This window comes from Rhinopithecus roxellana, chromosome 15 (assembly GCF_007565055.1).
Source record: "Rhinopithecus roxellana isolate Shanxi Qingling chromosome 15, ASM756505v1, whole genome shotgun sequence".
NCBI classification, from domain to species: domain Eukaryota; kingdom Metazoa; phylum Chordata; class Mammalia; order Primates; family Cercopithecidae; genus Rhinopithecus; species Rhinopithecus roxellana.
Window position 1 is genome coordinate 5,275,064 of NC_044563.1, and position 16,586 is coordinate 5,291,649.

The window sequence follows — 16,586 nt, forward strand, 5'->3', positions numbered from 1 at the left end:
CTCCAAGAGCCAAAGAGATCTCCATTCCCAGTTCCCATCCTAGGAGCCAGCACCCCGGGCAGGCGAATCCCGGCGCCCATCAATAAAGGAGTTCCCCAGGTGATCAAGGTTGGTGGAAACTGGACGGCCCCCCATCCGCCCTGGGCGGCCGTGGCCCCACTTACCTCTTTAACCACACTTCTGTCAAGCTCGTTGAAGAGTTTCTGAAACTCGTCAGCCGAGAGCGGAACACTGCCGTAGGAGCGCAGCGTCTGCAGAGGAAGGAGCGCAGGTCAGCGGCGGCGCCCGGGAAGGTGAACGCCCTCGGAGGCGAGTGCCCCCAGCCCCAACCCCACCCCGACGGGCTGTGAACGCTGCAGGTGACCTCAAGCCGCACACCCAGTCCTGAAAAGGGGCTGCTGGCCCAAGTGACCTCCCGGGAGGAGCCCAGAGCAGGCTGGGAGCAGGGGTGGGTACCTCCATCATGGCCTGTTTGTGAAAGCTGTCCAGCTGGACCTTCTGAAGCACCTGCAGCAAGTTCTGGGGCTTCACCCCAACTCTGCAGGGAAAAACCCACAGCCCAGTCAGCACAGCCAGCTCAGCCCCCCTCGGAACCCGGGCCTGAGTCCTCCAGTCCTGGCATCTGGCTTGAGCTTTGCTGTGAAGCCACTTTGCAGCCTGAGCCACAAGAGCCCCTGTAAGGAGCGTCCTGCCACTGCCGTTCCCCCGAGGAGGCACAAACTGACTTCACCACTATGAGCAGTCAGGACCAGAACTTGCCACCGCACTGTCCCTCAAGCTCTCTGCCCTCATTTCCAAGCAGGACGGTGGTGTGGACACCTGACCCACACACCTCTGGCTCTGCTGCCTAAGTCAGCACAGAAGGAGGACAAGGAGAAGGCCAGGCCACTCGGCCCTTCACCAGCCCAGGGTCCCTGGGGGGCACGAAGATAAAGGCATGGACTCAGGGCAAGGAGGCCGGGCACCACAGAGCACCAGGGACATGGTGGTTTCTGTGAGTTGGGTGCCAGCCAGCAGGGGCGAGGGACAGGCCGAGCACGAGAAGCCCCTAATGAACACCCGGCCCCTGCCCAGCAGCCACAGCGCCCACCCTCAGAGAGAAGAGGGTTCATGCTCAGCACTCACGCCTGAGGGAAGGCTCCTCCCTCCCCCGCCATGGAGGACAGGACTTCAAAGGCAGCTCGGGTGCCCAGCCGCCTCCGAAACAGCGAGGTCTGGAGAGATTTCTGCAAAGAGGAAGGCTCTGAACGGCAGGACCAGCCCTCCCCCGGCTCAGAACCCCCAACCCGTCCCTCCCCTGGGGAACAGGCAGAGGGGGAATCTGGGCAGCCTTGGAGGGGGCCCAGTCCCCCATGCCTGGGGGCAGCCCCTCACCCCCCGGGGAATGAGAGGACTGGTCACAGACTCCCTCACCCCCCGGGGAATGAGAGGACTGGTCACAGACTCCCTCACCCCCCGGGGAATGAGAGGACTGGTCACAGACTCCCTCACCCCCCGGGAATGAGAGGACTGGTCACAGACTCCCTCACCCCCCGGGAATGAGAGGACTGGTCACAGACTCCCTCACCCCCCGGGGAATGAGAGGACTGGTCACAGACTCCCTCACCCCGCGGGAATGAGAGGACTGGTCACAGACTCCCTCACCCCGCGGGAATGAGAGGACTGGTCACAGACTCCCTCACCCGCCGGAGAATGAGAGGACTGGTCACAGACTCCCTCACCCGCCGGAGAATGAGAGGACTGGTCACAGACTCCCTCACCCCGCGGGAATGAGAGGACTGGTCACAGACTCCTTCCCCCCGCGGGAATGAGAGGACTGGTCACAGACTCCCTCACCCGCCGGGGAATGAGAGGACTGGTCACAGACTCCGTCACCCCGCGGGAATGAGAGGACTGGTCACAGACTCCCTCACCCCCCGGGGAATGAGAGGACTGGTCACAGACTCCCGGAACAGGCCACACAGGAAGGTATCTGACAGGCGTGCTGTGCAATACACTGGGCCATGTTTCTTCTCTGTGTGTTGGGGGGCCCCCGGCTCCCCCTCAAGAGGGTTTAGGGTCCGCTGTCCTGGAAGCTGCCATCTCTGGCAGTGGCCAGAGCAACAACATATGTGTATCCCCAGCGGATCCACAGGAGGTGGCAACCCTGCCCTCCCGTCCCACCAGGAGCCTGGCCAGCAAGGGTCACCCAGCTGCTCAGCTCAAGCCACACCCCACTTGGCCTCCTGGCAGCTCCAGGCAGAGCCAGGATAGAGGAGCTCGCTCACCATCAGGTAGCCCCGGAACTGGCTGTAGATGATGGCCGTCAGCAGGTTCATCAGAAACAGGCTTCCTTCAAGAGGAGACAGCCACAGTCAGGAGGCCACCAGCACAGCAGCAAAACCAACACCAGGGCGGCCAGCACAGGACAGCACAGTGCTGGGGGCGCCCCTATCAAATGGAAACGTGGCCTGGCCAGCGCAGTCACGGGTGGGAGGACGATGAGGTCGACGGTGATGACAGAACAGAAAGCGTGGGGTAGGGGCTCCCTGGGGTGAAGCCATGGGGTGGGGAATCCCTGGGGTGAAGCTGTTGGCGGGGGATCCCTGGGGTGATCTCTGGAGTGAAACACACGGATGTGAAGTTTCAGGTCATGGAGAGAGCAGAGCATGCCAGTCCCTGAGCTCTCGGGATCCTGATCACAGAATGCTGGCCACGTTACCTGCACTCACCTATCACGGTGAAGACTATGAAGAAGATGGCGTAGGCCCGGTTCTTGGAATATGCAGGAATCATCACTGAAAGAAAAAAGAAATCACGGAAATTGACAGCCTCGGTTCCTGATCCCATTCCCTTCCTGACCCTACGCTATTTGCTTTTGCAATAGAAAGGAGGCCTCCATTGTAGAAAGGAGGTCTCCACTGTAGAAAGGAGGTCTCCACTGCCGAGAGTGTTGGCTCACACCTGTAATCCCAGCACTTTGGGAAGCTGAAGCGGGTGGATCACCTGAGGTCAGGAATTCAAGACCAGCCTGGCCAACATAGTGAAACTCCATCTCTACTAAAAATACAAAAATTAGCCAGGCGTGGTGGCTCATGCCTGTAATCCCTGCTACTCAGGAGGCTGAGGCAGGGGAATCGCTTGAACCCAGGAGGTGGAGGTTGCAGTGAGCCGAGATCACGCCACTGCACTCCAGTCTGGGTGACATAGCGTGGCTCCGTCTGAAAGAAAGGAAAGGAAAAGGAAAAGGAAAGGAAAAGAAAAGAGAAAAGAAAAGAGGTCTCCTGGGAGGACTGAGAGGCCTTCCTGTCTGAATTCGATCTCTCGCCTCTGCTCGCACACCCTCCAGGATGGGGAACTCCCTACCTATCAAGGATGTCCCTCTGCACGCAGAGCTCACAGCCTCCCTGCAGCCCTCCCCATAGACAGTCCTGCTCCCCCTGCGGTCACCTGCTGGGACTCAGAGGACACAAGAGACAGCACTCAGGGTCCGCAAGATGAAAGGTACCAGCCAGGGTGGCTGGGCCACAGCCAAGCCCAGGACTGTGGCCTTCATCCTGGCCACACCTGCACCTGAGCAGCAGAGGCCCCACCAGCATCACACAGGGTGAGCATCATGGCTGGTAAGACCCTTGGCTCTCACGTGCTGCTGCCCAGTGGCTCCCACAGCTGAACCTCAGCAGCCACAGGAGTGTGGGTGTGTGGAGCTCCAGCAGGATGGCACCAGGAGAACCCTCTGACCACTGACCTCCAGTAGGAGGGTACCGGGGGACCCTCTGACCACTGCCATCATCACCCTATGAAGAACACCAGCCACTTTCAGCTTCTCAGAGGAGTGAGATGACGAGGAGGAAGAGGAGACGAAGAGAAAAGGGAGGAGGGAGTAAGAAAGCAAAGGCATGAGACAGAAAAGGAAAGAAGGAAAGAGAAGGGAGAAGGGAGAGGGAGAAGAAAACCAAGACAAGGAAGAAGAGAAAGGAAAAGAAGGGGAGGAAGGAAAATGTCACCCTTTCTTCTCCACTTGTCGATAAAAAGGCCTCGGACACTCCCGCTGGGTGCTAAGGCTCAGCGGCCCACACCAGCCCCCCATGCTGGGCTCACCAACCCCCAGGGTCCCTCCCTGGCCCTGCACGCACCATCGGGGTTGTTGGCCGTGGTCAGCAGCACCAGGAGGGAAGTCAGAGACTCAGGCAGGTTCTGGAAGTAGGTCAGCCTCTCCCTGTCCTGCCCATCATCCTGCTGAGAGCAGAAGCGGCAGCTCCAGAGCGCCACTGGGTCCCCACCCCACAGGCTGAGCCCCAGGGCCCCGGAGCCAACCGGCTGGAACCATCCACCCACTGCCCAGCCTGCATCTCCCTGTGGCCTCCCAGCAGGCTGAGCTCATGGCCAGACAGCACCAAACTCAGGATCTCAGGGCGCAAGAGTGGGCACCCAGGGAGACCGCTCACCCGCAGGGACATGCTGCCTGGAAGCAGGACGGCTCAGAACCACAGCAAAAAGCCCTCGGCCAGCCTAGTGACCTCCCTCAGGCCACCTCGCCTGCTCGCAGCCGATTCTGCCATGCACTGTGCAGGCAGTGAGGCTACAGGGCAGGGGCGGGCAGGGGCAGGAGGGGCAGGAGGGGCAGGAGGGGCCCAGGCTGCCACGGTGGGATAGGTTGGACCCTTCGTAAAGCCTACTCTAGAGGCTGCGTGTGTGTCAGGGCCCATGGCCACCCCCGGGACCCAGGGGCACTGTGCTCGTGGCTGTGGTGAATCACAGCCATTGGCAAGGGGCATCCACACCAGAATCCCTATCCTCTCTCCCTCCTGAGAGGGGTCCCAGCCACAAAACACAGCTGGCACGTGCAGGGTTTCTGCTCGGAAAGCAACCCCACTCGAGACTCTGGGCCCGGGGCTCTCACTGGGGCCAGGCTCGTGGGCACCCTCTGCCGATCAAGCCTCCAGACCCCCCGCTGGAAGATGCCCCGCTGGAAGATGCCCCGCTGGAAGATGCCCCAGCTGGAAGATGCCCCGCTGGAAGATGCCCCAGCTGGAAGATGCCCCGCTGGAAGATGCCCCGCTGGAAGATGCCCCAGCTGGAAGATGCCCCGCTGGAAGATGCCCCAGCTGGAAGATGCCCCGCTGGAAGATGCCCCGCTGGAAGATGCCCCAGCTGGAAGATGCCCCACTGGAAGATGCCCCAGCTGGAAGATGCCCCGCTGGAAGATGCCCCGCTGGAAGATGCCCCGCTGGAAGATGGGTGGTTCCTGCAAACCAGACTGGTTGTGTGAACTGGATGGGCCGGTGGCACAGCAGGACTTGGCACACAAAGCACACAAAGCAAACTCTTAGGGATCGTTTCAAAGCCACAAGCCGAGCTGCTGGCGAAGGGGAGACCTCACAAGCAGGCCCTGGCACAGAGGCGCCTGTGACGGCCACTCTCTCTCACACAGGCCGCCCTTCCAGCCTCAGAGCCATATCAATAGCACCGAGGCCTGCAAGGTCTCACCTATAAAATGGCCCTGTCCCCTCATCTGCCCAGTCAGGGGCTCCCAACGACACGTGAACTAATTGATGGTGAAGACGCCACAGTCTGCTAAGGGGAGGGGGCACAGGGGCCACTGAGAGGAAGTTAGAAGGCAGGGAGCACTGTCAGGCACAGAGCCATGGGTAGGGACAGGCTCCCCTGCTGGGGAGAGCAAGGTGGGCCCCTCCTGGGCCTCAGCCCAAGCCAGAGTGGAGGAGCAGAGCGAGGCCTTCGAAGCCTGGAGGGCAGGCTGGCCTCCAGCAGTCACCGGGGACGGCAGGACTGGAGCGCTGGGCTCAGGCCTCCTGGGCCTCCCCACTCCCACTCCCACCCAGTCAAACCACCACATTCCCAAACGTAAAGCAACCTACCGAGCGCCCACTGAGCAAGGTTCAGGGCCAGGCTTAGAGTCAGCTGAGGAAGGTTCTGGCACCCACACCACCTAACAGATGCTGAGGTCCACAGAGCTGACAGAACTCCCCTGCCCCGGCCCTTCTCCCACCCCACACTGTGCCTCCCAGTAGGCCTCACGCTCCTCCTCTGTTCAACCCCTGCTCGGGCAGACCCTAGGCGTGACTTCCCGTACCTACAGCCCAGCCCAAGCCACAGCTCTTCGAGGGACACAGAGGAGCCCTGGGCTCCCGCCCAATCTGCCACAGCCAGCAACGATGGACCTGAGCCAGCCCACAGCCCCGACCTGAAAAACATCTGTAAAATGGGACAGTACCATCACGGCTGCTAGGAGACCACACACCCCAGCACCAACCCTGGTTCTTGGAAATCAATCCAGGTTGGAGCTTCACAACGAGCAAAGCCAGCAGAGGACAAGCAGGCTGGCTCTGGACCGTGCTCACAAAGGTAGCTAAAGCAAGGCAGCCACTGCACCCAGCCAGCAGGAGCCAGGGATGCCAGCAGGGCCATCCGGAAGCACAGCCTGGCTACTGCCCCAGGCCAGGCTGGCAGGGCACGATGGCCGGGGAAGGAAGGCAGGGACAGGCCAGCCACCATCCCATGCTCCTCTCAAGTCCTGCCTCGGACAGGGATCCAGGCTCCTGCCAAGACCACGACAAGCACTCTGACCCCTCACACAAGGCACACCTTGCTCCCCCAGGGCCACGTCATGGGGCAGAACCCCACGCCTAGAGGAGGAGCCAGCCCTTCCCGGTGCCTCAGGACAGGACACTCGGCTTTTCCAGGGCGGAGGATCACACCCCAGCCTCAAGGCCGAGGCTGTTGCCACTTCCAGCACCCACACTGACGCCATCCACCTGGTACGGGACCTGGGAAACAGCGCCACCGCAGCGGTCACTGGACAGTCACACAGAGGAGGGCCTGCGATTCCGTCAGCCGGTTCCATCTCCACAGCCCAGCTGCCCCTGAATCACAGCCATTGGCAAGGGGGCATCCACACGAGTCCCTATCCTCTCTCCCTCCTGACAGGCACACAAACACATACACACAGAGACACGCACGCACGTACACACGCACACATACAGACACCACACACACACACAGACACCATGCACACACGCAGACACTACACAAGCACACAGACATACAGACACCACGCATGCACAGACACACCACACACCACATAAGACACCACACACACACAGACATACAGACAAGCCATGCACACATAGACACCACACACGCACACAGACAACAAACTCGCACACAGACATAGAGACACCACGCACACACAGGGGCACACACAGGGGCTCACTGACTGCTTCCGCCCTGGGTGAGAACCCGGGCTTCAGCCTTCCCTTTCTGGACAACACACAGCAAACCCCAACGCGGCCACAAACAAACAGCAGCACAGGCTGAGCACTGTCCACTCCCACGACAAAGCCGCAGAGATGCAGCGTGGCCCCAGCCCCAAGGAGGATGGTGCCCTCGGCCAGGACAGGAGAATAAACTCGTAACACTGCAGCGGGGTAGGGAGACAGGCAGACACCTCCACACAGCAACGAGCTGCCGCGCCCCGGGCAGCCACAGAGGAGGATATGGTGGGAGAGACTAGTGGCAGGAGAGGGTGTGGTAGGTGAGGGCCCTCCCAATAGGCCAGCACAGCCTGGGGGGCTGCAGTCAGAGAGGATGCAGGGCAAGCTTGGTTGTCAGGAAGGATGAACGGGACTGGAGGAGAAACCAGAGGAACCATCCTCAGTGAAGGGCCTGGCGGGGAGGGGCGGGGAGCAGTGGGGAGACAGAGACAGGGAGAAAGGTAGGAGGGGAGGAGGACAGGGGATAGGGAGGGAGGGAGGGAGGGAAGGGGGAAGGAGGGTAGGGGAACTGAGTCAGGATGGGAGGGAGCAGGGGAGGGTGGGAGAGGGACAGCCAAGACAGAGGACAAGTGGCCCTGAGGCCAGGAGACCCCAGGACAGACAGGTGTCCGGGCAGTGGGGTGGTGGAGCACTATGGCCACCCGAAGGCAGGCGCCTGGACCCCTGATGGGCCACCGCTAACTACTGGACAGAGTTTGCACATGGGTTAAGCCAAGTCAGCAGACACTGGCCCAGCCCCTCTGTTAGTCACAGCATAGACACCATCCCCAGCAGCCCCATCCCCAGACCCTGGCCGCGGGTGCCCTACCTTCCCACCGGCGAACAGCAGCATCCCGAACATGGTGAAGAGACACAGGTGGATGGCCAGCAGCAGCCCGACGCTGGGGGAGAGCGTAGCACTCAGCCTGGGCCAGGCAGGCAGGCAGGCAGGACCCAGGGACACCTGATCTGCCCACGGGGCTCGGCTCGGTGACAGAAGCGCCCAGGAGTCTGCAGCAGCTGAGTCCTCCTCTCCCTGAGGGCCCTGCCTCATGCTCAGCTCATGGGGCCCAGAGGAAAGGCCTGGTCCTGCCCTGGCAGGGTCCCTTCTTTGACAGTGACACATGAAACCCGGGGGGCCCAGCTGAGACAGCATCCAAGGGCCCAGGGCTCTCAGAGGGGAGGCCACTTCCACCCACCTGAGCCGGAGGGTGAGGGTTCGGCACGTGAGCCACTAGGGACTCAGGCAGCGTTGCCACTGGCAAGAGCGGAGGGTGACAGGGGATCGGGACCGGGTGAGCCGAGGTGGGTGGAGGCTAGGCCTGGGGCGCAGGGAGAGAGCCCCACGCTTCTAGTGGCAACAAGAGCCATGAGGGCTTCCAAGCAGGGGTGCCATCAGGAGCAGCTCAGCTTTATGAAGTCTAGGCTGGCAACGTGCAGGCACCGTGAGTGGAAGGGGACAGGAGAGGGGTGAGGCAAGGCGCAGCCACAGTAGGGACAGAGAGGACAAGAGGAGACTCATCGGAGGGAGTGCCCAGGGGACTCACAGCCTTTGAGCTGGGGCCACAGTGTCTGCAGCCCCGGGCCTAGGTCGAAGGCCGCTGGGAGGCCTCTGGGGAACTGTCGGAACCACTAAGACCCCAAACGCCCCCGCCCAGCGGCCTCCCCACACCGTCACCAGCCAGCCAGGGATGCGGAGCAGGCAGTCCAAGGTGAGACTCCGATGGGCCCCGCCCGCAACCACATGGCCTGGGGCAGAGAGAGCCCCTTCCCAACCCTACGAGCCCGGGGCACTAAGAGCCCACCTGGCCATTTCCGGCAGTGACCAGTGGATGCACTTCAAGGTCTTCTTCATCATAGAGGAGTTCTGCAGCAGGAAGAAGGGGCGGAGGAGCCGGCGGATGCGCAGAGGCTGGAAGAGATCCGGGCAGCTGAGAACCACGTAGAGTGCTTAGCTCCACCCCCACCGACCATCCCAGGTGGGCACACAGTTCAGAGACCCCGGTGCCCTGGGGGCCACTCCACAGTCACTGAGCTTGGAGTGGAGGGCCTGGCTCCAGAGCTGGCCTTGAGACCTGTTCTGGGCTGCATGATCCGCAGTCCTTCCCCGTCGCAGGCCTCCCCCTTGCCCATCTCCCAACTCCTGGGCGCTGCACACACAGGCTCCCCAGTCCTAACACCTGCCCCCATCCCTGTCCAAGGTCCTCCTCCCCTCTGCCCACCCAGGACACAGGTGGAAGGGTGGTGGCCCCATGCCTCCCTTGGGACCCTCCTGCCTTGCCCAGCACACCTGACCTCTCAGGGTACCATCCCCGCCTCCTCACCCCTCAACCCTCAACCCGCCTCCCCTCATGCCCCTGCCTCCAAGCCTTCCCCTCCCAGACACAGACCCTGCTCCCAGGAGCCCCACTTCCACCCCCCGCACACTTCCACAGCGCCCTCCAGCCTCACTGCTCCCACCCCCACCCTCACACGGCATCAGTGTGACCCCTGCTCCAAGCCTTCCCCTCCCAGACACAGACCGTGCTCCCAGGAGCCGCACCTCCACACCCCCACACTCACACAGCACCCTCCAGCCTCACTGCTCCCACACCCACCCCTCACACGGCATCAATGTGACCCCTGCTCCAAGCCTTCCCTCTCCCAGACACAGACGCTGCTCCCAGGAGCCGCACCTCCACACTCCCCCACACTTCCACAGCGCCCTCCAGCCTCACTGCTCCCACACCCACCCCTCACACGGCGTGAACGTGCGTCCCCTCCAAATCTCATGTTGAATTTGACTTCCCGTGTTGGAGGTGGGACCTAGCGGGAGGGGTCTAGGTCATGGGGTGGATGTCTCGTGAACAGCCTGGCACCCTCCCTGCGGTAATGACTTCAGGTGAGGGCTCGAGAGAGATCTGGTTGTTAAAAGGAGTCTGCAGGCTTCTCTCGCCATGTGACACACCTGTTCCCCGTCTCCTTCTGCCATGAGTGGATGCTTCCTGAGGCCTCACCAGAAGCAGACGCCAGCACCATGCTTCCCATGCAGCCTACAGAGCCGTGAGCCAAATAAACTCCTTCTCTATTAATACTCAGCCTCAGGTCTTGCTTTATGGCCATGCAAAACAGACTCACACACACGTGCACACCCACACACACACACTCTCACAGGTATCCCCATCTTCCCTGCCTTCCTGCTGTGAGGACAGACATGCCCACCCACAGTCCTGTCAACCCACCCCAGCCTTCTCAGTGTTGGTTCAATCACCACCTCCTGCTCCAACCACCACACACCAGTTTCTCACAGCTTCCCTCATGCTTCCCTGCCCTCCCTTCTATTCACCCACCTCCCCTGCTCCTGTCCCAGCCCATCCTCCCCTCATGGCCACTGGGACCCACCTGGGGGTCCCCATGATAACCTTCCCATCCTGCCTGGCGCCCTCGGCACCAGACACAGCTACCTTGGTGCTCCCAGCTGCCCTGTGGGCCCCCCGCACTGCCCGATCCGCCTGTGCTGGGCACCCTGCCCCCACCTCCTCCCTGCCTCACACCTGGATTCAGTCCCGTGAGTATCACGTTTACACTTTGGCGCCTGTCAATCTCAAATCCACGCTCTCAGCTGCAGTCTCGCATCCTCATCAGTGCCTTGTTTTAGAAATGCAGAGCTGTCAGCTCCTTGCACAAAACCAAAACGCTCCAACAGCTGCCCACGGCTCTGCCCATGGCCTCCAGGGTCCACAGAGCAGGCCCAGCCAGTCAGTCCGGCCCCTTCCCAGGCCTCAGAGGCCACGGCCCTCCAGCCGCCAGTCTCTGCCCAGCCGGCCCGCTCAGCCCCCTGCCAACCTGCAGAACTCCACCTCTGCCAGGGCTGCCGGGCTCCTCTCCAGCACGGCACCCACCACACTCGGGAATCATACTCTGCGCCTGGCACTTCTGTGCGCTGGCAGTCTCTCTGTCACTCTGAAGGGGGTCTCAGAGGACAAGAGACCTGCCCATTCTGTTCACCACGGTCCACCCAGCAGCAGCACAGCAGGCCCTCCGGAACGTCTGCAAGTGACTGATCCCCAGCACTCACTCCAAGTGAACCATCACCTCAAAAGGGACCCCAGGGCCTGGCGCAAGACTGAGAAGGCCAAGGGAACAGCGGTGAACAGAGAACGGCTCAGGGCTCTGGCTCCTGCCCTGTGCGCCCAGCTCACCCGGAACCCACTCATTGCCCACTGGCTGGAAACTCTGGTCTTAGGGCCTAATAACAGCGGCTTCTCTCAGCCCCTCTACAGGCCAAGCAGACACTGAAGGTGCTGCTGGCTCCCTTCCCCTGCCCAGGAACTTGCACCCTCACCTGTAGTCAGACACGGACCACAGCACAGCTTCCCCAGACGCAACAGCCCAACCCTGAGGGCCTTCCCTTGACAGCTGGGGCCATGAGGCCTCTATGAGGACGGGAAGGTGCATCCAGGTGACCAGCCTTCAAGGACAAGCAACCACAATGCCAGTCAAGCCCCTGGGACTCTCAGACCCAAGGCTTTGAAGACAAACCACGTCCAAACAGCCCTGGCAAAGACAAAGAGAATGAGCAAAACCCGGTAGTGACCGGCAGCCCAGGTGTTATCCAGGCCCCTGGCCACAAGGCTGGGGCACCCAGTCCTCCCTGCAAGCCGCCCAGTGCCTGTGGGAGTTCTGTATGACTGGACAACTGGCCACAGAGGAAAACCTCAGGCCTGGTTTACAGACGTGCTGAGTGACGGCCGGTCCAGCCAGAAACGCACACGCGCATTTCAGCCTCCATCAAGAAAGCGCTGCACGGACGCTGCGGAAGGCAAAGCTCTGCAGTGGGTGGTCCCCTGCGTGGACTGGAAAGGGGACATTCCCAGGTGGAGGACAGGGGCATGGAAACAGAAGGGTGGAAGACTGGGGACGAGGTCTGGGAGGAAGCACGTGGACTGACTGCTCTGAACAAGCTGCTCTGAACAAGCTGCTCTGCACGGCACGTGGCGTGAGGAGCTGAGGCCCCACATGAACGCCCACCATGGGCACCGCGGAGAGGAGGCTCTCTGGCCAGGACGAGGCGTCCTGTGGATGCAGCTGGGCCTCTTCCCTCAGCCACCCTGCTCCTAACTCCCTCCACCACACACAAATCGGCCACCACGACAGACACGGAGGCTATGCCTGGTGCCAGCAGCACAGCCGCTCAGCCAGAGGCAGAGCCGGGCACCAGTCCAAGACAGCCCCCGGCAACAGAGGGGCCCTTGCCCACAACCAGCACTCATCCATCCTCCTGGGACAGACAGGTGTGCAGGTTATGAATCTGCCTGCCCTGCCCCCAACGTCTCTGCCAGCACATCCCAGAACTTGGGGAATGAACACAGTGGGGCACTATGTCCCACTCACAGCCCTGCAAATACCGCTTCCAGTGGAAGAGCTGGGGCAGCCCTGGCACGGCCCCACAGTAGCTGGCTGTGGGAAGGGTCCCAGAGCCTTAGGAAGACTCAGCAACGCTGTCGGCTTAGGGTCACAGGGCACAGCACAGGCTCTGAACCAGAGGCAACTGGACGGGGCTGTCTCTCCCCAGTGAGGACCCACTGGGGCCCAGGCAAGGGCCATGGGAGTGAACATGGTGAAGAGGCACAGGCGGATGGCCAGCTTTCCACTTTCCACCTCGCCCATTCTGGGTCCCCGGTCTGGAAATAACCCCTCCCAACGTGGGGATGCTTCCACCAGGACACACGCTGGTGCCAGTGGTCTGGACCATAGCTTGTTCATGAGAAGAGGGCTGCTGTGCCAGCGGGGTGAGCGGGCAGGCTGGCCGCTAACACTGAGAACAGCAGGGAGGGCTGGGTGGGGGTCCTCTGGGGCACCTCTTACTCCTATGTCCCATAGGAAAAGTTAGCAAAGAACTCCAGCCTTCCAAAGGCAGGAACACCAAGGACTCGGGCCCCTCAGGGAGGAAGGTCCAGTCCCTGTGCCAGGTGAAAAGCCTGGGCTAGCTGGGGAGCTGGCAGAGGTGAAGGGAGCACAGAGCAGGTGGCAGAAGAGATCCAGGAAGGGCCCACGGCCAGGTAGGAAAACAGGCCTTTATTTGTTTTCTTCCTTGCTTCTAACAGTAGACCTGTGCCTCTTTTTCCTGTCTCCTTCCCCATCCATTTCATATAAGGATTCTTGGTGTGGCTTATAATTTAGCCTGTAAGTTACAAAACATGATACAGCTGCTACGACCGTAACTCAGAAACGGCGGTGGGAGGGCCGTCCCCGCTCCCCTTGCTGAGGCAGTCACGAGAGAGGCCCTTCCTGTGCAGGGAGGAGGCTTCGGGAAGCTGCCGGGTCAGGGAGACAGGAAGGAGGCGGCCACGGAGGCCCCACAGCAGCACAGCGGGGCTGCCCTCCAGCCACCCTTCCGCTCTGCCGCGCTGTGGCCGTGACGCCGCCCATTCCAGCTCTCTTCAGCGGCTACTCCCCACCAGGTCCTGCCAGCAGGGCCCTGGGGCAGGCGGAGACAGGAGACCACTCACTAGGCTGCTCCTATCGGCCGCACCCAGAGCTTCCCAGCCTCCCCATCAGCACTGCTGGGACCAACCTCATTGAGCTTCTGGGAGGCACCAGCACCCACCAGGCAGCACCCCCTCCCAGAGGGCAGAGGGCAAGGTCCCAGCTCTATGGGCCCCTCCCCTGGGCCTCCAGGTGCTAACAACCCCCATCTCTCCCCCGTGTGCCCTGCCCAGGGGTGGGGCTGCTCCGGCGGTCCTGGGCTCCACTGGGCTGCTTTCACTGCTGTTTTCTCGGCGCCTATTTAAGGCCCTCTGTTCATTCTCTCCACAGGGCACCTGCGGGGCTCTGCTTCCCGACAAGACCCAGTGGATCCTGCTGACTCCACACCCACCTCTTCCAGCTCTGTTCTCCCAAAGCCCAGGCGGGGCTTCTGGGTGCTCTGAGGGGAAACCGAGATGCTGCGGTGGAAAGAGCTGAGCGTGGCCGGGTGAGGGGGTTTCTCACTGTCAGGCCTCCTAGAGCTTGGGGCCTATGACTATAGGGCATGGTGAGGCCCTGGTGTAGCGCTCTCATCGGGCGCTGGGCGGACGAGGCCTTCCGCTAGGAAGTGGAGAGCTGGGAGGCTAGAGTCCTGGAGCTCACTCCCAGGTCCGCCCTCACCAACAGGGTGAGCCAGGAGGAACCCTGTGCCTGTCCAGCCCTCCGGACCTTCATCTGCAAGACGGGAACAAGGCTCCCCGGCAAACGAGTGAAGAAGTGCCCCAGGAGGTGGGCAGTGCTGGGAGGGTGGGCAGGATGGCTGGCGGGCTCAGGGCTCCATCCCAGCATCCCTGTGGGCCTTGCACCCACACCACCCCCAGAGCTCTCTGCTCGTCTCAGGGCCGCCTCACCACCTACCTCATGACACACGAGACTCAGGGACACAGTCCAGTCCACCAGAGACACCACCAGCACCACGAGGTAGCCCAGCAACCAAAGGTTCTTCTGGAAATGGGCCCACCCAAACAGGTAACCCTACAAGAGAGACGGGCGGGTGAGCAGCAAGCAGCCCCACACACTGGCCCTGCAGCCAGAGAATGATGGTGCGCAGGGCAGGGACCAGACAACCAGCGCAGGGTGTGCCCCCACAACAGTGTGGTCCCCACCGGATGCTGAGCAGCAGTCAGGAGGCCCGAGCTCCCACCCAAGCCTGCTAGGGACTCACTGTGCAGCCTCAAGCAGCACCGAAGCTCTCTAACCTGGGGTCCTCATCAGTAACAGGAGGCTCCTGCCTGTTCTGCCTATGCAACCAACCACCTTGTGCAGGCTGAGAAGACACGGAATGCATTCTGGAGAAGGCTAGAAGAGGACCGGCTCAGTGGGCAGGTCTCCGCCGCTACAGCAAGGCAGTTTGGGAAGTGAGGTCTGGTCTGTTCTTCCCTTACCTAACTGCCATTTCCCACCATCAAGAAAGTCCCCAGAGGGCGGTGGCTCACGCCTGTAATCCCAGCACTTTGGGAGGCCAAGGCAGGCAGATCACTTAGGGTCAGGAGTTTGAGACCAGCCTGACCAACATGGTGAAACCCTGCCTCCACCAAAAATAGAAAAATCAGCCGCACATGGTGGCAGGCACCTGTAATCCCAGCTACTTGGGAGGCTGAGGCAGGAGAATCACTTGAACCCAGGAGGCAAAGGTTGCAGTGAGCTGAGACCATGCCACAGCACCCTAGCCTGGGCGACAGACCGAGACTCTGTCTCAAAAATAAATAAATAAAAGACAGCTGGGCGCAGTGGTTCACGCCCGTAATCCCAACACTTTGGGAGGCCGAGGCAGGCAGATCATGAGGTCAGGAGATCGAGACCATCCTGGCTAACATGGTGAAACCCCGTCTCTACTAAAAATACAAAAAATAAGCCAGGCGTGGTGGCACGCGCCTGTAGTCCCAACTGCTGGGGAGGCTGAGGCAGGAGAATCACCTGAACCCAGGAGGGGGAGGTTGAAGTGAGCCAAGATCACGCCACTGCACTCCAGCCTGGGCAACAGAGTGAGACTCTGTTTCAAAAAATAAATAAATAATAAATTAAATTAAATAAAAGACAGCCCCCAGAGGTCACGGCTTGCTGATGTACCCTCTCTCACCTTCTGACACATCTCAAACACACCAACCATTCAAAAACCGCTATTAACAACCTCTTGCCAGTTTCAGTTCCAGTTGAAAAACCCCCAGACCTGCTAACCACATGAGGAGCTAAAAAGGAAGAAATGAGAAACTGCCCGGGGCCTGTAATCACACACCCCAGCATCCAGCCACAACCCTTGGTCAGCACTCAGCCCGCCCTGCCCACAAGGGACTACAGGGCAGCGCTGGGCAGAGGCCCCACGCGACCGGGAGGCCACGTGAGCCCAAGCCCAAGGAGTGGCAGGGCTGGCGCTGAGGAAGGCTGCAGCCAGGGCCTGATCTAACACCATGGGCAGCGATGTGGGGGCTCCTGAGACCGTGGCATTGGAATCACTGTTTGACAAAAATAGAACACGTAGCCGGCACCTCCCTGGAAAGTCACCAAGGCTCTGACGAGGCTCAGAAGCTTAGGTGAGCACCAAAGCCCCACCCCTAGCTTCTAGAAGGACGTGCGTCACAGGCAGAACCCAGAGTCAAACGTGCAGCAGCTGCTGTGTGCACAAGAAACCCCTTTCTGCCCCACGCCCGCCTCCTCTCCTCTTCTCTTTGGGGTGGCAGGGTAAGCCTTGAGGAGGGACCACCTGAGCCTCACTTATTCACCTGGGACCTCTCCTCACAGCAGCACTACAGACCGTGGACCGTTCTCAGAGGCCCTGCCAGCCTGCGCCACCCATGAGGGCATACTGGCCTCAGTTTGCATGGTGGG

General features: G+C 61.2%; 1 protein-coding gene across 21 annotated transcripts in view; it reads right to left on the minus strand.

The window, feature by feature from the left end:
* The window catches only part of TPCN2 (two pore segment channel 2), a 38,441-nt gene that overhangs the window by 15,201 nt on the left and 6,654 nt on the right, over positions 1-16,586 (minus strand). For 19 of the 21 annotated variants that reach the window (XR_004053615.1, XR_004053618.1, XR_747427.2 and 16 more), the window contains exons 5-13: positions 14,619-14,735; positions 9,059-9,165; positions 8,083-8,155; positions 4,116-4,218; positions 2,712-2,777; positions 2,268-2,332; positions 1,126-1,226; positions 457-538; positions 165-251 (exon numbers count right to left, since the gene is read on the minus strand). Coding sequence is in view for 13 of the 21 variants with exons in the window: in XM_010358436.2 (XP_010356738.2) it covers positions 165-251; positions 457-538; positions 1,126-1,226; positions 2,268-2,332; positions 2,712-2,777; positions 4,116-4,218; positions 8,083-8,155; positions 9,059-9,165; positions 14,619-14,735 (801 nt within the window). In the remaining 8 variants the exon portion in view is untranslated. The remainder of the gene's footprint in view (positions 1-164; positions 252-456; positions 539-1,125; positions 1,227-2,267; positions 2,333-2,711; positions 2,778-4,115; positions 4,219-8,082; positions 8,156-9,058; positions 9,166-14,618; positions 14,736-16,586) is intronic. The other 2 variants (XM_030918058.1, XM_030918061.1) reach the window with 2 other exon arrangements.